Raw genomic sequence first — 18,727 nt, 5'->3', positions numbered from 1 at the left:
GCATCTAGTAAGAGTTCTCCCCTCCTTTTCTTCAGTTTGCTTTTAATTAATGCAAATCTGGGAAGGCTGTGAGTGGAGGGAGCCTGGCCAGCAGAAGCTCTTGAGAGAACTGAATTTTAGACGAGCAGCTTGCTTTTTCCTGACTGTCGATATGAAGAAAGGTCTCGGGTGACAGCGGCTCTCTAAACAGCCCCAGTGGCTTGCTGTGTTCATTTCAACTCGTTCTTCTAATTGTGGTTTTTGTTTGGTTTTGTCTTGTCCTATTTCCCTAACTGGCCTACAGCTCACAATGCTCCTACCTCCGTTTCCCAAGTGCTGGGATTGGAGGCCACCATGGTCAGCTTAGCTGTCAAGTTTTGTTCTTTGCTGGTGTGCTGCTCAGGGGCCCGTGGGACCATTGCTGTTTGAGCTCCTGGTTTTCCTCCCCAGTTCTGTGGGACTTCTGGAGAGAAGATAAAGCTTTCAGCCCAGCCTCTGCTCTGACACTTGGTCACAGCCAGTGGGACACCGTTGGGCTGTCCCTTTGCCGGTTGTGTGGGCACTCCTGAGGGTGGCCCCGTTGGATGCGTAGGACATATGTGGCCTCTGCGTTTCTGGAGCTCATGATGCCAGCTCCCTTGGTAGACACGGGACACACGTCTGTCACCTAGGTAGAGGAGGAGCTTGCGCGACTGATCATGATTGGAGACTGGAGAGTGAGGCTGCCTGGCCAGGAGCAGGAAGAGGTTTGGCCAGCGGGGCTGCCTAAGGCTGGTTCTATGGAATCTGCTAAGTCACCACCGAGCTCTGGACAAGTCTAAGAATTTTCTTTCCAAGGCAGGAGGAGTGGGGAGCTTGCAGCAGTGGCTGCAGCTCTCCAGGGCCAGGTCGGAACCTAGAAGGCGGAGCTTGTGAGAGGCTCACAATGAGCAGGACCTGGTGACTCAGATAGCCACTCTCCTGTGGCTAGTTACCTCCCCGAGAAGAGGGGATCGTGAACCACAGGCTGTGAAACCTCAGACCCCCAGCTGCCACCGCAGGCGAGGTCCCAGGCCCTTCTGCTGAGTCATATCATTCCAGCCTGGCCCCCTGGGACAGGCCCTCGGCAGGCCAGCTTCCCGGGGACGGTCGTGTGGGTGGCTGCGGAGCCTGAGAGGGCTGCTCGCCTTGAAGACGGTTCCCACGGTGTGGATGGCATCGCCGCTCATGTCTTTTGCCAGGGGTTCACGAGCTCCAAGTCTGTGCCCTTTCGCTTTGGGCTTGCGTTCCCCAGGAACTTCCTTAGATGCCCCTGCACGCTAGAAGTTCCCTGGGCGTCCAGGAGGGGGCACTCACTCATTACACAAGGGCTCTTGGAAATCCCTCTGGGCCCCAGTCTGAGCCTGGGGTGAGAGGTGTCACCCAGTCCCCACACTGGTTCCTTAGCTACCCATCGTCCTTTTCACTGCGACTTTTCTCATTCTGAAAAATTTTGAGGCGAACTGAAGAAGTTGCAAAGTTGTGTTTTGATTTTTCAACTCGTTGCCTTTACAAAAGTATTAGAAGCCATCATATTAAAATCCTCTTCTTTGAACAAACATCAAACAAGAAAAGACAGAGGATCCTGAGCACCTGAGCAATTGTGAAACCTCGCTTCTGCCAGAGCCAGATGAAGGAGGACCACGTGGGCCTGGCTTGTCACTGTGGCCCCCACCATGTGTACATGGGGCAACCCCCGTGGAAGCAGTGTGCTGTGTCTTTAAATAGTTCACTCCACAAGTCTGGGTGGGGTGAGAGGGTACTGATGAATGTGCCATTAATGAGCCGAATTCCATTTGGAATAATTCTCCCATTGTGTCCCCAGCACCTCCCCAGCTGTTGCCCGTGCAAGTCTCCTTCCCCCGGCCTCTGAACACGCAGCGTCGCCTTTGGCCCCAGCTGGCCGTGGAGTAGAGGCCCTCAAAGCCACCTGCCAGGATCTGCCCAAGGACATAAGCAGGTACTGGTCAAGACCCCTCTGCAGCAGCTGCCCTGGAGAGCAGGACCTGGTGGTCTCACCCCCTGGGCCATGGGAGGGAGCTGTGTTTAGGATGGAGACAGCAAGGCTGTGCCACTTATGTGTAAGCTCTGGGGCCAGAGCTGTTCTTTTTAAAAGCATTTTTATTCATTTATTTGACAGAGAAAGGGGGTGGGGGGAGAATGGGTGCGCTATAGCCTCCAGCCACTGCAGACGAACTCCAGACTCATGTGCCCCCTTGTGCATCTGGCTAATGAGGGTCCTGGGGAATTGAACCTGGGTCCTTTGGCTTTTGCAGGCAAATGCCTTAACTGCTAAGCCATCCCTTCAGCCCTGGGGCTGGAGCTGTTCTAAGGCTTCCTGAGCCAGCTGCCTCTTCCTGTAGCAGGGGAGGCCCGCGGTGCGTCAAGGAGCCCGCAGAGGCAGAGCCAGGAGCACGTGTGCAGGAATAGCTCGTCTATAGGACTGCACGTGCGGGGGGTCTGAGAGAGGCAAAAGTCTGAGGAATGGAACATGTCAGTGGCTGCCAGGAGTGGGGGTTGGAAGAAGGACTTCACTGGGGGTGATAGAAACGTCCCATGCGTAGGTTATAGTGGTGGTTACATGACTGTTAAAATCTGTGCAGCTATACCTGTAAAAAGCATGAATTTGTCTATTTTACTCTATGTAAGTTACACTGGGGAGACGGCTCAGTGGGTAAAACGGCCGTACAAGCTCGAGGACCCAAGGTTTGATGTCCAGCACCCAGGTAAAACGCAGGGCACAACAGTCTCCCATAGCCCTCACACAAAGGCAGCAGAGGCAGACGGGTCTCTGGGGCTTACTGGCTGAGCTTATTTAGCTGAGCCCATGGGCCCCTGGTTTGCTGAGAGTCTCAGTTTCACAGAATAAAGAGAGGGACTGAGGGTGATACCCAGTGATGACCACTGGCTTCGTGTGCATGTGTGCACCTGCACTTGTGATACAGACAAGCAGTGCACACGCACACGTGCACAGTGCACACAGAAGAAACACACAGGCACACACGCACGTGCACAGCACACAGAAGGATACCACACACAACCCAGCGCTTCTTCATTCTCTGACACAGACAGTCTGAGGGGCGTCGGCCGTGTCTAGTGCTTCCAGCTGCAGCAGTGATGAGTGGTGGCCACTTGCCCCGAGCCCTCGTTTGCAGAGCTCACCCGGCCTGAGACTCCAGCCTTTGACCCAGGTCTCATGAAGGTGATTACAATCATGTCCTGGGGTGTCTGTTTCCTGGAGCTTGCTGTATTCCAGAGCTGCTGCTTTAAAAAATTATTTTTATTTATTTGAGAGAGAAAGGTAGAAATAAGCAGGGAGAGAGAAAGAGGGAGAGGGAGGGAGGGAGAGAATGGGTGTGCCAGGGCCTCCAGCCACTGCAAATGAACTCCCGATGCATGCACCAACTTGTGCATCTGGCTTACGTGGGTCCTGGGGAGTTGAACCTGGGTCCTTTGGCTTTGCAGGCAAGAACCTTAACTTAAGCCATCTCTCAGAGCTTCTTTTAAAATTTTTTAAAAATTAATTTATTTGAAAGAAGCAGAGAATGAATATGAGCACATTGGGCCTCCTGCCATGGCAGCTGCATTCCAAATATAGGCTCCACTATGTGCATCTGGCTTTATGTGAATACTGGGGAGAAGAACCCAGGCTTCACAAGCAAGTGCTTTTAACCACTGAGCCATCTCTCCCGCCTCCTGTTCCGAAGCTTCTGAGTCTTGTTCACTTATGTATCTGAGGGCCAGCGGTGTGGATTGGGACCACTTTGGGCCAGGTACCATGCTAGAGACAGGGCACAGCAGTCTAGAAGGCACCTGTTGCTTTTGGTCCTTTCTGAGCCTACAGCCCGCTGGAGAGGACAGACATGGGGTGAGCGGTTACAACAGGACGCCGTCTCTCCTGGGGACATGAAGGCTAAGCAGGTTTTACTCCATGTGGGTAGAGGACCCAGAGGAGAAAATACATATTGCGAGCACATGTAAGGGCCCTGGGGACAGAGAAGGCATGACAAGTGAGCCCAGATTGAAGACTTCTGCTGTAGTGGCTGGAATAAAGAAGGCAGCTGAGGGAGACCCAGAGGGCCCTGCTGAGCCACGGAACACCACAGGTCGTGGTAAAAACTGGGGTCTTTATCTTTGCCTCCTTTGGTAAAATCATTTGTTTTGACTTCCTTTAATAGATTTTTTTAAAAAAATTACTTTTATTTATTTATTAGAGACAGAGAGAAGGGGGAGAGAGAGGCAGAGAGAGAATGGGGACGCAAGGGCCTCTAGCCACTGCAAATGAACTCCAGATGCATGCGCCACCATGTGCATCTGCCTTATGTGGGTCCTAGAGGATCAAACCAAGGTCCTTAGGATTACAAGCATGCGCCTTAACTGCTAAGCCATCTCTCCAGCCCTGTTAATAGATTTTTTAAAGCTTTTTTTTTATTGACAACTTCCATAAGTATAAGCAATATACCATAATCAAAATCCCTTCCCACCATCTTTCCTTTAACACCCCCTCAGAAATTTTTTTTTTTTTGAGGCAGGGTCTCTCTCTAGCCCTGGGTGTCCTGGAACTCTCTCTGTAGCTAGACCAGGTTGGCTTTGAACTCATGGCAGTCCTTCCTCCTCAGCCTCCTGAGTGCTGGGATTAAAGGTGTGTATCATCACACCTGGCTTACTAATAGAATTTTTTTTTTTTAAGTGCAGTTTACATTTACAGAAAAATCCAGAAGATAGGATGGAACATCCCTACTTATCCCATTCAGTTACATAGTTTCCTCTGTTACTATCTTAAACACTATGGTTAGTTGGTCCAATTACTGAACCAATGTTGATACATTCATGTTAACTAAAGTTCACAGTTTATCCAGACTTCCTTAGCTCCTCCCTGCCCCCCACCAAATGTCCCTCTTTTGGTCCCAGTATCCTTTTTTTTTTTTTTTTTTTTTTTTTTTTGGTTTTTCGAGGTAAGGTTTCACTCTAGCCCAGGCTGACCTGGAATTCACTATGGAGTCAGGGTGGCCTCGAACTCACAGCGATCCTCCTACCTCTGCCTCCCGAGTGCTGGGATTAAAGGGGTGCGCCACCACGCCCAGCTTGGCCCCAGTATCCTTCATTGCACGGTCTCCCCGGAATCCCCTTGGCTGTGGTAGTTCTTGAACTTGCTTTGTGTTTGATGACCTCGATAGTTTCCAGAAGTTTTTGTCAGTTATTTGGTAGGGCGCCCCTCGATTGGAAGTTGTCTGATGTTTTCCTCATGATTAGACTGCAGTGATGGGCTGGGGAGAGGAAGATGACCGAGCGGAAATGTCTGCGTTTGCGTCCTATTGAGGGTCCCTCCACCAGCAGGACCAATGAGTGACTTGGCTGCTCAGCCAAGTGGCGTCTCTTGGGCTTCTCCAGTTGCCTCCCCTCGCCTTCCTGTTGCGTCTGCAAGGAAGTCTCTCCAGCAACCTCTACTTCAGCGTGGGGGCCTTCTTCCTTCTGTTAGGGAAGGGGCCTACATAAATTATTTACAGTCTTGTATACAAGAGGTTTGCTTCTTTCCCTCCACTCATTAATATATGCAATCATTTATGTCAGTGTGGACTCATGGGTATTTATTTTATACTTTGGGCTCTCATCCAAGGCTGCTATATTTGGTCACATAGACAGCTTTGGCCATTGGTTCCTTTGCTGCCTTTCTTTTAAGTGTGCCTAGAAGCCCTTAGGCAGGATGGTGATGTGATCAGATTTGCATTTTTTAAAAAGACCTTGCTAGCTGCCTGGCAGGGCAGAAGACCCTCGAGGATCCTTGGCCCCACACCCCGGGGCTGCAGGCTCCGGCCCAGCTGTTCTCCCGTCACTGTGTGTGAAGTGGGGCCTCCATCGCCACTGTCTCTGTGCTGCTGATCGTCATGACGCCAGAGCCTGGATCTGATCCGGGGCCCCTGTTCTTGTCTTTCCCTACCTGAGGGGTCCCTGGATCTGCTCAGTGCAAGTTTCAACCGAGTACAAATGAACATTCCATCTCACTGAAGCAGAAGTCATGATTCTGCAGCCTGGGGTCCCCTCCAAGCAGCTTCTCCTGCTGGAGCCTGCGCCTGCGCCCACTATGTTCATAATGCCCAGGCCACACATCTGTGTCTTTGTTCTTCCAGTGACGGCTTGCAGGGGGCAGCAGGGCAGCAGGCCCTGGAGCGGCTTAGTAGCCATGGGATGCTGTCTTCCCGCGAGCCTGCGGGGTGGCTTCCTGTCTGTGGTCTCCTGCTTCCAAGGGCTGCTGTGGAGAGCTTGCCACCGTCCGGGCCAAGTGCCTTTTCTTTTTCTTTCTTTGCATATGTGTAGCATGTGAGGCGTTTCCGAGGCATGGTGTGCGCACGTGTGTATGCATATGCATGTGCCCGCCCCGGGCACACGTGTGCAGCAGCCCAAGGAGAACATCTGGCGTCTGTTTTCTCATCTCCATTCGTCTCTGAGGTGGACTCTCTCACTGGGCCTGGAGCTACCATTTTCAGTCAGACTGGCTGACCAGTGGGCACCAGCGGTTCTCTGATCTCCGTTCCCCACAGGGCTGAGCTTATGGTGCGCATGGCCACACCCAGCTATTGATGCAGGTGCTGGGGAATCAAACTCTGAGCCTCCTCCCCACACCCCAGATGCCTTTGCTGCAGCAGTTTCCTCACTCCCTATGCCCGCTGGCAGTGGTTAGACTATGGACTTGGGTAGACCAGAAGCAGTTTTGGAAGGAAGAGAGGTCACCCAGAGAGGGGGCTGGACATTTTACTGCCGAAACCCGCCTACAGCCATGAGCGTCTCCTGGGAGGGAGGGAGACGACTGCTCCGGCCACACTCCCGGCCATTCTCCTGTCTCCTCCTACATGGCCCTCCTGAAGCTTTGTACCATCCATGGATCCTGGCCATCCCGTATTGTTGGGACAGCCATAAGAGGCTGAGGCTAGAGAATTTCCAGGAATGCAAGTTGAAAGCCCTGGCTCGTGCCAGCACAGCCTTAGCTGACCTTGGCAGGCTTATGGCCAATAGCTTGATGTGTTGGCACATGGGCCAGGTGACACATGGGCCCAGGCAAACATCAGCCCTGCTCAGAGCTAATTGCCCATTCTCTCTTTGGAATTGGTGGCTTAGAAACCTGGCCTAGGACTGCCTAGCTGGACAGGTCCTGACGAGTCCATCTGGGAAGGCCAAGCCTCTTGCCTGGGAGAAGTGGTTCCCTGGTGCTGATCCAGGAGGCTCAGAGGCCACAGCCCTTGGGAAACACTGCCTGAACCAGAGCCTGTGGATGCAGCAGACTTCCTGGTGGTGCCCTGAATTGTTCTCATCTTTCTTAATAAATTTTTAAAATAATATTTACTTATTTATTTATTTGAGAGAGAGAGAAAGAAAATGGACATGCCAGGGCCTCCAGCCATTGCAAACAAACTCCAGACGCATGCTCCACCTTGTGCATCTGGCTTACCTGGGTCCTGGGGAATCGAACTTAAGTCCTTAGGTTTCGCCAGTAGGTGCCTTAACGGCTAAGGCATCTCTCCAGCCCTGGTCTCATATTTTTACCAAAGCTCCTCTGAGACTCAAGAGCTTTCTTTGCCTGTGTAGGAGGGAAGCAGAGTCGGCCCTGTTCTCCCAAAGCTGAAGACCCGTTCTCATTGAAAACCTATTGATGTCCGGTTCCTCACCTGAGCACTTCATTTGTACATGGGTCTTGTATTAGTTTATGTTTTGTCGCCATAATGAAGCACCCAAGGCCAGCTAGCTCACTTCAGAACGAATAGACGCTTATTTGGAGGCCCAAAGTCCAAACAGCATGGCACTGGCTCTTACAAGAGCCACCCCCCGCCCCCATAGCTGCTTCACTTCATGACACACAGTCACAGAGCGTTGCATGATGAGAACAGGGAGTCCATATGGTGTCTGTCTTTTTGTTCGCGTGCCCGATCTCTGTCTTTTTTCTTAGGATTCGCCAGGATTCAATTGCGGAGCTCACTTCAGTTGTTATCGAAACACAGTAACGTGCCCAAGGCACCGCCCCTCATTAAGTTTCTATCCTCTTCATACTGTGAACGCATGAGTTTGGGAATGAATTTCTGTGTGAACTTGCGGGGAGAGGCAGACCATGGTCAAACCACAGCAGAACTGCATGTTTTTCCCTTGCCAGGGAAAGGGCTTGGATTGTTTGGGCTGAGGGTCTCTGTGGACCAGACCCTATGCCTCTGGACTGGGATCTCCTCCAGTACTGCATAAGCCGTGTTCCAGTCATGCCCCTGCATCCTGGGCATGTGCATGTGGCACAGTATCTCCTTCCTGTGGAGACAAGCACAGACGATCCACCCAAGTCTCCTGGCTCCTGCTTGGTCTCCTACATGTCACTGGTGCGAGGCAGCTGCAGAGCCACTGGTATTTGCTCGATAGGTGTGCCCAGAGCAGAGAGAGACAGACATTCCTTCCCTCTCCCCAAGGGTCGAGAACAAGGTGGCCTCGTCTCTCTGGGTAGAAGCAGGCTGGGAGAGAGTAGACTCAGGATGGTCACCCGGTCACTCACTCGCTGTCCTCCTTCTGGGAGGGGACTAGGAGTTGGCCTGCCAGCGTAGTGGCCAGGACTGCTTTATAGCTGTAGGGAGTGTCTGCTCTGTGACCCTGGCCTGGGCTGGAGTCCCAGCGCCCTGAAGCCGATCCTGTGTGGTGTCGGTGAGAAGTGGATGCTCCGTCATGGGGCTTGAGGGAGTCGGGAATGATGGGGCAGTGTGGGGCCTTTCTTGCTCAGAATAGAGGCAGCTGAGGCCAGGAGCCCTCTGTCCACCCCAGCAAAGCTACCCAGTTATAGCCCTTGGCCAGTGTTACGTGTGTTGGGAGGTGTTCTGCTAAGCCAAATGTGTGAAACTTGAGCCCTCCAGACACAGCTGAGCGTGTGGGAAGGGGCTTGTTGGGCGAGGCCCCATCGCAGCCAGCCCGAAGGAGGTGGAGAAATAAACTCCCAGACCAAGAGACGGGCCTGGCCAGAGGCAGAGCGAAGGGAGGACGTGGTGTTCTCACCAGAACGCACTTGGCACAGGCCCCTTGCCCAGCCCAAGAGCTGCTGCCTTTTGCTGGCAAGTCAGTTTCGAGCATGCTTTGGCTTGTGAGGTGAAGCCACAGGCTGCTGTTGTCAGGAGCAGGAAGTGATGAGGGCTTGAATCCGAGTCAGGGCCGGAAGTGCTCTCTGGTGCTCTCCTTGGCTCTGTCTGCACTTTTTTTAAAAAAAATTTTAAATTTTCATTAACATTTTCCATGATTATAAAAAAAAATCCCATGGTAATTCCCTCCCTCCCCCCTCCCAACACTTTCCCCTTTGAAATTCCATTCTCCATCATATTACCTCCCCATCTCAATCACTGTACTTACATATATACAATATCAACCTATTAAGTACCCTCCTCCCTTCCTTTCTCTTCCCTTTATGTCTCCTTTTTAACTTACTGGCCTCTGCTGTAAGTATTTTCCTTCTCACGCAGTCTGTCTGCACTTTTGATCCATCCCCCCACTTCTGTGGGCCGATCGGTTCACACACGCACCTACGCACCCGTCCATTCATCCATCTACCCACTCCTCTAATTCACCCGCCACCTCATCCCTACATCCCTACACCTGCCCTCCTAGTATTTTGTCCACCCATCCACCTGCCTGCTCACTCACACACACGTGTGTCCAGCCAGCCAGCCACCGGCTCGGCAGACAAGTCCTCCTGGAACCTGTACTGCACCTTGTGCGTGATGCGATGCCCGGGGAGGAACGTCAAATTGGAGAGACATGCCACTTGGGCCCAATTCTGATCAGTGTGATATCGGGCATGTGACCTGACCACTCTGAGACTTAGTTTATCTATCTTTAAAATAAAGCTAGGGGCTAGAGGGATGGCTTAGCAGTTAAGGCATTTGTCTGCAAAGCCAAAGGACCCAGGTTCGATTCCCCAGGACCCACGTAAGCCAGATGCCCAAGGGGGCGCACGCTTCTGGAGTTCGTTTACAGTGGCTGGAGCCCAGGCACGCCCATTCTCAATCTGTCTCTGTCAAACAAACAAATAAATACAATATTTAAAATAAGGCTAGACGTGAGCGCTGCGGCTGGCTGAGGCTGCTGCCACTCTAAACCGCTGACGGATGAACTGCTGTGACTCGGGTGGCAGCTGTGTGGTTGTTTCGGGGGGAGACCACCTCAAGCCCCCGTAAGTAACCCCTGCTCACTCATGCTCTGTAACTCACTGAAATAAACTCATCGCTGCTTTGCAAGACGGGGGGAAAAATTAAGGCTAGTAGTAACCACCACACAGGGGTTATGGTGAAGAATAAATGTGTCTGAACCAAACAGCTCAGAGCTTGATACAGGGGAAAGCACTTAGTTGACATTGGCTCCCCAAAACTACAGTGGTTCTGAGGGAGAGAATACAGACAACAATGCCATCCGTGAACAGAGCAGGATGCAGCCAGGCTGAGGACAAAACCCAGGAGCCGAGCACCTCACTCGGTCTAGAGAAGCTGGGGAAGTTCCCAGGGGCTGCGCCATCGCCAGTGGGGTTGGCAGCATGAAGAGGTGTTTGCTGAGAGGCAAAGGGGCGAAGACCTTCAGGCGAGGGCTTGTGGGCACAAGGCAGTCCAGCAGAGTGGACGGCAGGTCAGGAAGAAGCTGGAGGGACTGGATGGGGGACACCAAGATCCTGGGCACAGCATCAGGCTAGTGCCAGAGTGGGGAACAGCCTAGGGCTTGCTGGGACCTAAGAAGAGAAAGGAAATCCACGTCCTCTTTTCAAGCAGCGCAGAGTTAGGACAGAAGTTAGCTTGCGGAACTTTCTGGTGTTGAGGACAGTGGATGGGAAGGAGAGGTTGGAGGTCAGAGAGCCACGTGGAGACTGTCACGGTGTTCCAGGCAGGAGGCCGTGAAAGCCTGAGTCCAGGTGCTGGTGGGGTCATGGTGGCCCTGCCCACGGCAGCCCCGTTCTCTCCCAGCCTGTGCCGGGACTCTCCGTCCCTCAGCTTGGGCTGTGGCTGTGGGCAGGGGCTGCCGGGACAAGTTACTCAGGACCTTGGGCTCAGCCCCAGCATCTCTTCCCGGTGGCTTCTAGTCCAGGCTCAGGGTTGAGGGGTACTATTCTCTTCCCCGCTTGCTCCACCAGTAGGAAACCCATACTGGTGTATGCTTCTGGGCTAAGAAACAAAGCATGGATGGCTCTTTGGGGATAACACGCCCCCCCTTTTATGCCAGCTTGCAGTCTGTATAAATAGTCATCTTTCACAGTATCATGACCTGGGCTTTGTGAGACCACGGGAGCCTGTCTGCTTTTCTCCTATGTGGACAATGAAACTGAAAGCCCATGAACAAAGCAAAGTGGGTTTAAATTTTTAAAATTTATTTATTTAATTTATTTATGAGAGAAAGGAAGGAAGGAAGGGAGAGAGACTATGTGTGCACCAGAGTCTTTAGCCACTGCAAATGAACGCCAGATGCATGTGCCACCATGCAGCAGCCTTGGAAGGCAAATGTATTTTATTTTACCCATTTTATGAGTCAAAAAAATTGAGCTGGGGGGGTGGGGCTGGAGAGATGGCTTAGTGGTTAAGACGTCTGCCTGCGAAGCCTAAGGATCTCCGTTTGATACTCTAGGACCCACGTTAGCCAGATGCACAAGGGGGTGCATGCATCTGAAGTTCGTTTGCAGTGGCTGGAGGCCCTGGCACTCCCATTCTCTCTGTCTACCTCTTTCTCTCTCAAATAAATAAATAAATAAAATGTATTTAAAAAAAATTGAGCCTGAGGTGGTAGCGCACACCTTTAGTCCCAGCATTCAGGAGGCAGAAGTAGGAGGATCGCTGTGAGTTTGAGGCCATCCTGAGGCTACATAGAGAGTTACACGTTAGCCTGGGCTAGTGTGAAACCCTACCTTGAAAAACCAAAAATAAATAAATAAATAAAATAAAATAAAATTTGAGGCCCAGCAAGGTTAGAACTTTGGTTGAGGTTATAAGCTCCGAAGGCAATGCTGTGATAAATGCTCTAATTTGGGTCACCTGAGCAAACTCTTTTGGGACACAGCTGACCTGTAATTTACCTGCCTGGCTGAGGAACCCTGGGTGTGGCATCCCCGAGATGCTGGGAGGATCAGAGAATTACAGGGACCGCAGGGTCCCCAGGCCCAAATGGTTTCTTGCTTTTTCACAGAGAAGCTGCAGTGACATGTACTGAGAGCCTGCCTTTCGCTGGTCCTGCTGAGCTAAGAGCTGGCCGTACGTTGTCTCCGTTAAGCCTTATAACAGCTCTGTTATGGAACAGGTTCTGTTTCCATTGCACAGTGAGGAAAAAGGCATGATGAAGCGTAGAAATGTCTTGGGGGGCGGGGGGCTGGCGTGCCCATTCTCTCTGTCTCCCTTCTATCTCTCTCTTCTTACAAACAAATAAATAATATTTTTAAAAAAAGAATGCAGGAGAGCAATCTTTTGCTGCCGTTGACCCTTAATCTTTTGGTCTTAGGTGGCTGAGAAAGAGAGTTTGATTCAAACCAGTCACAGAAATGAAGCCAAGAGCTGTCTTTGGGGTGACAGAGAATGGAATGCACGACTGGAGAGTGACTCTGGGCCTGGCACGGGATGCCCAGGGCCTCTGTATAGCTCCGAAAGCTGGGCCAAGGCCCCGTCCTCAGGTTGCTTCACTGAGGCTCCTTAGGCTGTGGTCATCACTGCCAGAATCACAGGTCTGCCCATCACCTGTCCACCGAGCCGCTGAGGGTCTTCCATGTGCCCAGTACTGGCCATGCTTTCACTTGGAACTGACCCTGTGGGGATAAAAGAGGGCCACCTTGTTGGGGCCTGTCCCCAGGCAGAGTGGCCATGGAATACTCGTGTAAAGCTCATGCCTGTGGGCCTTCCTGGATCAATAGCTTGCCTGTCCTGTAGATACACCTGCATTTGTTTTCGCTGAACTTAGACAAGGCATCAGCTCCTGCGAGCCATTAGGAAGCCTGGTCATGGACGTGTCTGTGCCCAGGGACATCTTGCAACATTTCTATAGCGTCAGAAAGACGAGGCAGGACTCGGGATGGTCTGAACTCGTGGAAAAATGTCTTCACATGTACAAATCAGTTCCTAAAGATCTGACCATTTAGGAGAAAAACATCATCCTCTGATAGTTAAACCCAGGTTGAAGCTAGCCATGCGTAGGCAGGGTGTAAGAGAATTATAGACAGGATCTCTGGGATGGTTATGGAAAGAGGCTGGTATTTTTAGGGCTTGGTAGCACACATGCATGCTCGCGCGTACACACACACACAGGTGCGGGCGAGCACCCACACACATGCACACACTGATGACACATTCATTCACTCGCTATGCTTGCAGACGTTATGCCATCAATAGATGCGCATGGATGCTATTTCTGGCCCAGGGTTCTGAGTCTCGGCTCCTTCAGAGAGCCTTGAGTCAGCAGTTCTGGGCCGCTCACGGGTGGATGAAGGCTTGTCAGGCTCCCCCGGAACCGGCTGCTGCCCCCGTGCTCGGTGAGGGGGAAGACGAGAGGCTGCAGCTAATTTGGGAAGCCTTTCCTCCCCAGGCCGGCCTCCCGGGGGCCTCCAGGACTCCTTCCCCTGCAGAGGGCAGGTGGCTGTACTTAGCCTGTTTCTCCAGTCCACTTTGGCAGCTGGGAGATCCTCTCAGTTTACACCCCAGTTTTCTCCTTAAAAGGCCTTTTATTCCTCATACACAGTAGCCTCCCAAACAAGTAACCCTAAGCTCTAAAGGAATTCTGTGGATCCACACATCCCATTCGAGCCAGAGACAGCTTTAAGCTCTCTTAACAAGCACCCAGACCTTCTTAAGAGTGGGCATGGAATTTTTTGCAAGAGGTTCTCAGAGGAGGAAGATGGGAAGCACTGGTTATGGTTTTGGTCCTAGACAAGCGCAGTGCCCTGGCCCGGGTGAGTCCGTTGGTCCTCTCATCCCAGGTGCAGAACGAAACTTGATTTTATTTCTAAGTAGGACTCTGACCTTTGGGGGCTGCCATGGGCCTCCGTGTTTGTGTTGGTTTATGGTCTCCCACCCAGTTTATAGAGTTAGCTCCAGGGAGAGATGAAATCTGAAGAAAATTGTTACTTTCGAAAGGCTGTTTAAAATGAATCCCCATAATGAATCAGGATTTTATGGTCAATAGTGGGGAACATGTTTAGAGACTTTACCTTGAGAAAGGAAATGAAAATACAAAAATGACTGTTTAAGAAAAAGGAGATTTTAACACAGACCATATGCTAGTGCTGAGAGAAGGGAGAATCTGGGCACATTTTCTGCTGACCTTTCAAAGTGGCACATTCCTCGCCTCAATGGGGCTCTTGTGGTAAACAGTTTCTGGACTCTTCGTTCCTTGATGCTCCTGTCCTTTCTTTGAAACCACCTTCCCTTTGGTCAGCAGCCTGGTCACAGGCTGGACTCTCAATTACTGTTCCTCAGTGGTTTCAGGTGGGTTTTGCGCCATTTGTAATTTCATGACATCCATTTCCGTGAGGCTTGTAGCTTCACCTTGTGTTTGGGGGCCTTGCACTTTGCCCTGACAGGGAGCAGGAGGGTGGCTTGAAAGATGGAGGAGTCCTTGAGGGGTGAACACGCGTGTAAGCGCTTCTGCTGACCAACACAGTCCCAGCGCCGCCCTTTACTCCCTAGTTTGTAACCTTGTCACCATGGTGACATGGCAGTTGGGGACTCAGTATAGGACAGATCCAGTAGCCCCTTAGTGCTGGGGACTCCCTGGTTTTCTAATGTTAATTGCTGGGGGAGCTGTGAGTGACCCCTGCTTGCTGAAGTAATCGTGTGAAATTAAGTCCTGGGAACTAATATCCATGGTAGGTATTATTGCTCTTTTCGCTTTGGCTTTTGGGAAGCTTTGACCCAGACTTACGGCCAACTTCAAGGGTGTGGAGAAGTACTTCTGAGCTAGCCTCACGCCCTCCCCCAGCTTTTACCTACCTCCTCTGCCATACTTTCTTTGGCTTCCTTGGATGGAAAACTTGCATCCTTCACAGCATCAGGTAGGGCATGCTCTCTACAAGCTATCGCAAGAGTGTTGCCTACCGTTTCCTCCTCAAAAAAGATAAATTAAACTGGAGAGATGGTTCAGCGGTTAAGCCTCTTCCCTGCATAGCCTAAGGACTCAAGTTCAATTCCCCAGGACCCACGTAACATTAGATGTACAAGGTGGCACATGCATCTGGAGCTCGTTTGCAGGCGCTAGAGGCTCTGGTGTGCCTTTCTCTCTCTATCTGCCTCTTTCTCTCTCTCTCTAATCAATTAATTAATTCATTCATTTTGAACAAACGGATTTTGAGATTTTTGGTTTCCATGGTATTTGTCCTACTCATTTCTACATATGTGATAGGACTTTTCAAAACTTAACATTTTGCATAGCATGGGATTTTTAGGACTGGCCTTCCTCCTTCATTTCTTCCCTCCCTCTCCCTCTCTTTTCCTTCCTTATTTTCATCTTTCTAATAGTTATCAAAGATTGTATCTTGAATTCTTAGTTTTAAACTGAAAGTGTCCTACCTCTCTTTACTGATTTTTTTCTAGCACATTCTTTAAGATAATACTTTATTTGTTTATTTATATTTATTTATTTGTGTTTGTGTGGGGTGAGGCACCAGGTTCTCTTGTCAGTGTAAGTGAACACCAGATACTTATGCTGCTTTTTTTTTTTTTTTTCTTTTTGGTTTTGGTTTCGAGGTAGGGTCTAGCTCTAGGCCCAGGCTGACCTGGAATTCACTATGTAGTCTCAGGGTGGCTTCCAACTCACAGCGATCCTCCTACCTCAGCCTCCTGAGTGCTGGGGTTAAAGATGTGCTGATTAGGAGGGTGCCCATGGCCCTGGAATCCCAGGCTCGGTGATCTTCCACCTCTTCTGTAGTCATCAGGTGACTGACCCTCAGGGCCCCTGATGCTGTGGGAAGCTCTTCTGTCTAAGGGCTCTGGCATACAGTGGCACTGCCCATGGCTGGAGAGCAAAGATACCTGACACATACACTTAAATAACTTGAGAATAACAGGAAACTAAGCACCGTGTTGTAAAAATGCCACCATTGGTAGAGTGTGAAAGTGAGGTCAGTGGGCAGAACCCTTCCAGGAGCTGACCTGTAGCTGGGCTTTGATGCACAGGAGGAACTGAGAGAGATGGAAGAGCGGAGATGGTGCCACCCCTCCACATTGAGGTCACAGTGAGGCTCTTGTTCCTTCACGAATAAAGGACAGTACATTTCACTGCTCAAAGCCATAAGAATCGGGACTTGTGACAAGGATGAGCGACAAGAGAGCACATCTCCCAAAGTCCAGGAGAGAGGACTTAAGGTCCATCAAGCCTAGTGGGAGGAAGCCCAGTAGCTTGCCATTCTTGATCTTTCAGCGTCTCTGCCTCTGTCCCTGTCTCACCCTCCTGGTCTCCTGCTCATGTGAGTGAGCTGGGCTGCTAGGCCCAGATGGACAATTTGCCAGCACACACAGCTACAGGCAAGCCATTGAATGTGCCAGAAGTAGCGTGTGGGCATCAGGGAGCGTCGGGCACCACTGTCTCTCCTGGGGTTGGACATATGGGATTACAAATGGGGGAGTGAATTAGGAATGTACACAGCAGTGATGGTGCCATCTGAGGTGCTGGATGTGTGTGTATTGCTGGGGGTGGGTGTCTGCCTTGCCTCTCATGGCGTGTGGGGTGTTGCAGGTCAGGGGCTGGAAGAAGCAGAACCAAGGCCAGTCCCTTCATCCTGCAGCTGTATTTACATCCTTAATGTTCCCCCACGGGCGTTCTGTGATCTGACCTACTTTCCTTTCCCATGTGCTTGGGTAATTAGCAGCTCAGGGGTCCACCAGCAGTGCTGGGGAGGCTTGCTGCTATGGCAACTGGATTCTTCCCTGAGGCCAAGGTAGAACACTGTTTTGTATTTTGGGGTGTCAGAGGCACTTCAAACTATTGGCCCTTTTGTAATATTTTTAAATTTGTTTATTTAAGAGAGAAAGAAAGAAAGAAAGAAAGAAAGAAAGAAAGAAAGAAAGAAAGAAAGAAAGAGCCTCCAGCCCCTGCAAATAAACTCCAGAAGCTTGTGCAACTTTGTGCGTCTGGCTTATGTGAGTCCTGGGGAATCGAACCTGGGTCATTTGGCTTTGTAGACAAATGTCTTAACTACTAAGCCATCTTTCCAGCCCTATTAGCCCTTTTAGGGGTGTGATTTTTCTTTCTTTTTTTTCATAATTTTTGCAGGTGTGTGTGCATACACATGTGTGCAACATGGTACAGCACATGTGTAGCGTCAGGAGGGTCAGGGGACAACTCTGGGGATCTGTCCTTGCCTTTTGGGACAGGGTCTCTATTGTTGTTTGGTAGCCCTGACGTTCAGTATTGTTGAAGATGCATTGGGATTACAATTGTGTATATTACTTGTGTCCAGATTTATTTGGGGATCTGAACTCAGGTGGTCAGGCTAGCATAGCAAGTGCTTTATGTCCCTGAGCCATCTCCAGCCTCTCTTCCACCCTTTTCTCTTTCTTTTGTTCTCTCTCTCTCTTTTCTTTTTTTTACAATTTTTAAAAATTTATTTGCAAGGAAAGAGAGAGAGAGAGGGAGAATGGGCACACTAGGGCTTCTAGCCCTGCCAATGAATTCTAGATGCATGGGCCACTCTGGGTATCCAGCTATATATGGATACTGGGGAATCAAATCTGGGTCCTTAAGCTTTATTGGTAAGTACCTTAACCACTGAGTCATCTCTCCAGTATGCCCCCCCGTTTTTTTTTTTTTTTTTTTTTTTTTTTTTTTTTTTTTTGGTTTTTCGAGGTAGGGTCTCACTGTGGCTCAGGCTGACCTGGAATTCACTATGTAGTCTCAGGGTGGCCTCGAACTCTCGGAGATCCTCCTACCTCTGCCTCCCGAGTGCTGGGATTAAAGGCGTGCGCCACCACGCCCAGCTGCCCCCTTTTTTCTTTGTTTGGGATAGCTCTCATGTAGCCTACACTGGCCTCAAACTTGTGATGTACCTGAGGATGGCCTTGAACTCATCATCCTCCTGTCTTTACCTCCTGAGTGCTAAGATTACAGGTGTATGTTACTATGCCTGGCTTAGCCATCATTTTTGTTTTGTTTCATTGTTTGTTTTCTGAGGCTGGGTCTGACTCTAGTGCAGGCTGACCTAGAACTCAATCAGTATGAAGCTCAGGCTGCCCTTGAACTCACTATGATCCTCCATCCTCAGCCTACAGAGTGCCAAGATTAAGAAAACATGGCCATGCCAGGCATGGTGACACACACCTTTAACCCTAGCACTTGGGTGGCAGAGGTAGGAGGATTGCCAACAGTTTGCAGCCACCCTGAGACTACATAGTGATTTCCACGTCAGCCTGGGCTAGAGTGAGATCCTGCCTTCAAAAAAACAAAAACCTCTCTCTCTCTCTGCCTCTTTCCCTCTCTTACATAAATAAATAAATAATTTTAAAGGAGGGGTTTTGGAGAGATGGCTTAGCAGTTAAAAGGTTTGCCTGCAAAGCCAAAGGACCTCAATTCAATTCCCCAGGACCCACCTAAGCCACATGCACAAGGTGGCACATGTGTCTGGAATTTGTTTGCAGTAGCTAGAGGCCCTGGTGCACCCTTGTTCGCTCTCTCTCTGTCTGCCTCTTTCCCTCTCACTTTCTCAAATAAATAAATAAACAAAAATTTAAAAATACAATGGAGAAATGGCTTAGCAGTTAAGATGCCTGCA

At 50.5% G+C, this 18,727-nt stretch overlaps 1 protein-coding gene across 4 annotated transcripts in view; it reads left to right on the top strand.

Moving 5' to 3' along the window:
- Tacc2 (transforming acidic coiled-coil containing protein 2) overlaps window positions 1-18,727 on the top strand; it is a 218,070-nt gene that overhangs the window by 111,822 nt on the left and 87,521 nt on the right. For all 4 annotated transcript variants that reach the window (XM_045153732.1, XM_045153246.1, XM_045154750.1 and 1 more), the window contains exon 7: window positions 1,823-1,957. In XM_045153732.1, the coding sequence (XP_045009667.1) occupies window positions 1,823-1,957 (135 nt within the window). The remainder of the gene's footprint in view (window positions 1-1,822; window positions 1,958-18,727) is intronic.

Source organism: Jaculus jaculus, chromosome 1 (assembly GCF_020740685.1).
Source record: "Jaculus jaculus isolate mJacJac1 chromosome 1, mJacJac1.mat.Y.cur, whole genome shotgun sequence".
In the NCBI taxonomy this organism is placed as follows: Eukaryota; Metazoa; Chordata; class Mammalia; order Rodentia; family Dipodidae; genus Jaculus; species Jaculus jaculus.
The sequence above is the reverse complement of the archived record's forward strand: the minus strand, read 5'-3'. Positions and strand labels throughout refer to the sequence as shown.